At 41.6% G+C, this 2,922-nt stretch overlaps 1 protein-coding gene across 2 annotated transcripts in view; it reads left to right on the top strand.

The window, feature by feature from the left end:
• Positions 1–2,922, top strand: part of IFT56 (intraflagellar transport 56) — a 68,462-nt gene that overhangs the window by 49,470 nt on the left and 16,070 nt on the right. For both annotated transcript variants that reach the window (XM_006145033.3, XM_027770503.1), the window contains one exon: positions 1,341–1,410. In XM_006145033.3, the coding sequence (XP_006145095.1) occupies positions 1,341–1,410 (70 nt within the window). The remainder of the gene's footprint in view (positions 1–1,340; positions 1,411–2,922) is intronic.

Raw genomic sequence — 2,922 nt, forward strand, 5'->3', positions numbered from 1 at the left:
GGTGTGTGTCTCTCCTTTTTCCTGTGCACCTGAACATACTTTCTGTAATGAGTAAAATAAATAAACTTCAAAGAAAATAAATATTCAGGACCAACAGATGGGAGTAATGGTTATGTCACTGAACTCCCATGTGGTCAACCACAGTTCGAGTCCTGGACCTGGTGGCTAGAAACTCATGTACCCAAGATCCTGAGGGGAAAATTGAGGAGAAGGGATCGTGGCATGGCCATCCTTCTTGGGAAATGATTTCTTGCTTTCTGTCTCTCTGTCTCTTTCCATCGTTCTGGCAAGCATATGTGCCCTAAAGCAAAGTCTCTCGTAAATAAATAAATATGAATATAAATATGTTTATATTATATATATAATAGATGTGTGTGGATGTGTGTGTACGTGTATATATATATATATATGGGTCTGGCAGTTAGTGTGGGGTGGTTAAGGCACTCATGTGGCCAGCTGCAGTTCAAGTCCTGGACCTGGCAGCTTGCTTTCTCACTTTCTCTGTTTCTTTCTGGTAAGTGCATGTGCCCCATAGCAAATTTAAAAAAATAATAATTAATAAAAATTTTAAAATAATAATAATAAATATTTTCTAATTTTCATTATGATTTCTTCTTTGACCTGTGAGTTATTTAAAACTCACTGTTTCAGAACCAGCAGTTGGTGTAATGGTTACATTGCTGAGCTCCCATGTTGTCTACTGTGGTTTGAGTCCCAGACTTTGAGGTTTAAAATTCACACCGGTGTGTGTATACATGCCCATGATCCCAAGAGGAGAATGGAGGAGAAGGGATTGTGGGATAGCCATCCCCCCTGGGGAGGTGATAGCTCACATTCTGTCTCTTAGTCTGTCTCAGTCTCTCTGGCAAGCACACGTACCCTATAGCAAAAATCTCTCTTGTTAAAAAAAAAGAAAACCTCACTGTTTCTGAATTTTAAAATATGTAAGTTATCCTTTTCAGGTTATTGTCTTTTGATTTCTAAATTAATTGTATTGTGGTCATAGAATGTGATCCGCAAGACACCAGTCCTATAACAGTTGTTGAGACTTGCCTCATTGCCCAGTAGCATGGACCTGAGTACTTGAAAACAGTATGTCCCATACAGTTGTTAATTCTTCTGTTAAAAGGATGCCCTTCCCAATTTGTCAGCTTGGAGTACCAATTACTAAGAGGACTGTGTGAGAATCACTACAGTTTGTCCTTCATTTTTCTTAGCAGCCTGCACAGAATTTAGTCATCTAAGCCTACAGTGATAATCACTCTAAGGCAAGTCTATAATGGATATTTTCATTATAAAACCACCCTCACATTTATTCCCTCTCTTTCCTTTTCTTGCAGGTGTTCCTCTTGATCCAAAGTGAGAAAATGAAAAATGACTACATTTACCTCAGTTGGCTAGCTCGGTGCTGTAAGTCTTCTTTTAAATGTTAAAAGAGTAATCCTCTTCTTTTCTTTTGCATAATATGTTTGGAAATTACATTGAACATTTTCTTTGTTTCTTTCTTTCTTTTTGTTTAGTTTTTACTATAGAGAAGTGCACTTACCAAAGAGAGACAGAGGGAAAGTGAGAGATCAGCCCCTGGTGGATAGCCATGCCACAACCCTTTCTCCTCTAAAGATTCTAGGCATGTGCACACATGCAGCCAGCATGTTTTTGTTTGTTTGTTTTTCTTTCTTTCTTTCTTTCTTTTTATAGAGAGATTTTTGCTTTAGAGCACGTGCGCTCGCCAGAGAGAGACAGAGAGACAGAAAGCAAGAAATCACCCCTCCTGGGGGATGGCCACACTGCAATCCCTTCTCCTCCATTCTTTTCTTGGAATTGTGGGCATACACACACACACACACACACACACACACACACCTGGCATGAGTTTTAAGCTGCCAGCTTCAGGACTCAAACCACGGTCGACTATGTGGGAGTCCAGTGATGTAACCATTATGCCATCCGCTGGTCTCCCCCAGTATGCTTTTCAGTTTGCCAAGACCAGGACTCAAACTACACATTGGCCATGTTGGATCTAACCACCTTAACTTCTATGACATCTGCTGGCCCTATTGAGCATTTTTAAATTTTATTTTGTATTTTGTTCTATAGAAGAGTAAACACTAAAATTAAGAGTTAATGTCACCTGTTAGGCCAGAGGCCTGGGCAGGTTGGATGTGGGGGTTGGATGCCATGCCCTAGTTGGCTGATACAACCCGGATCCAGTCTGTCATCAGACCTGCGCTGCACTCAGATCTGACCCGGTTGTAGCACATGGCGCTCTACTCTGCACATGGGGCTCTACTCTGCACACGACACCAGACCTTATGTGGCACAGCAGTCTGCTCTCTCTCTAAAACTTTACCAGACATGGACAGTTTCTACCTCCAAGATACTCCCCCCTCCCTATTCCCTTATAAAAATTGCTAAACCCCGCCTTAGGGTGACTTCTCTGTCTTCCCCCCTCAGACCAGCGAACCTTGCCCAGAGCACTCCCAATAAAGGCTCTACATTTCTATTTTCTCGTGTGGTCGGCCCATTCCTTATACCACTCAGTAAGGGCTGCCATATAAATGTGTTAAGTGTGTTTCCTCTGTGATTAGTTCCATCATATAACATTGACTTAACATTTACGGTCCAGAAAGATGTCAAGGTCTTACTTTAGCCTTATTAAAGTTTTCAGAGTATTAAGACCAGTAGATGGTATAATGGTTATATTGCTGGACTCCCACATGGCCAACCGTGGTTTGAGCCCCAGACCCAGTGACTTGAAACTTATGCCAGGCACATGTGCATGTGTGCCCAAGATCTTTTATTATTATTATTATTATTATTATTGGAGAGGTTTTTGCTATAGGGTGCGTGCACTCGCCAGACAGACAGAGAGAGACAGAGAGACAGAAAGTGAGAAATCACCTCCCAGGGGGGATAGCCACG

The sequence above is a fragment of the Tupaia chinensis genome, unplaced genomic scaffold (genome assembly GCF_000334495.1).
Source record: "Tupaia chinensis unplaced genomic scaffold, TupChi_1.0 Scaffold000140_1, whole genome shotgun sequence".
NCBI lineage: Eukaryota > Metazoa > Chordata > Mammalia > Scandentia > Tupaiidae > Tupaia > Tupaia belangeri.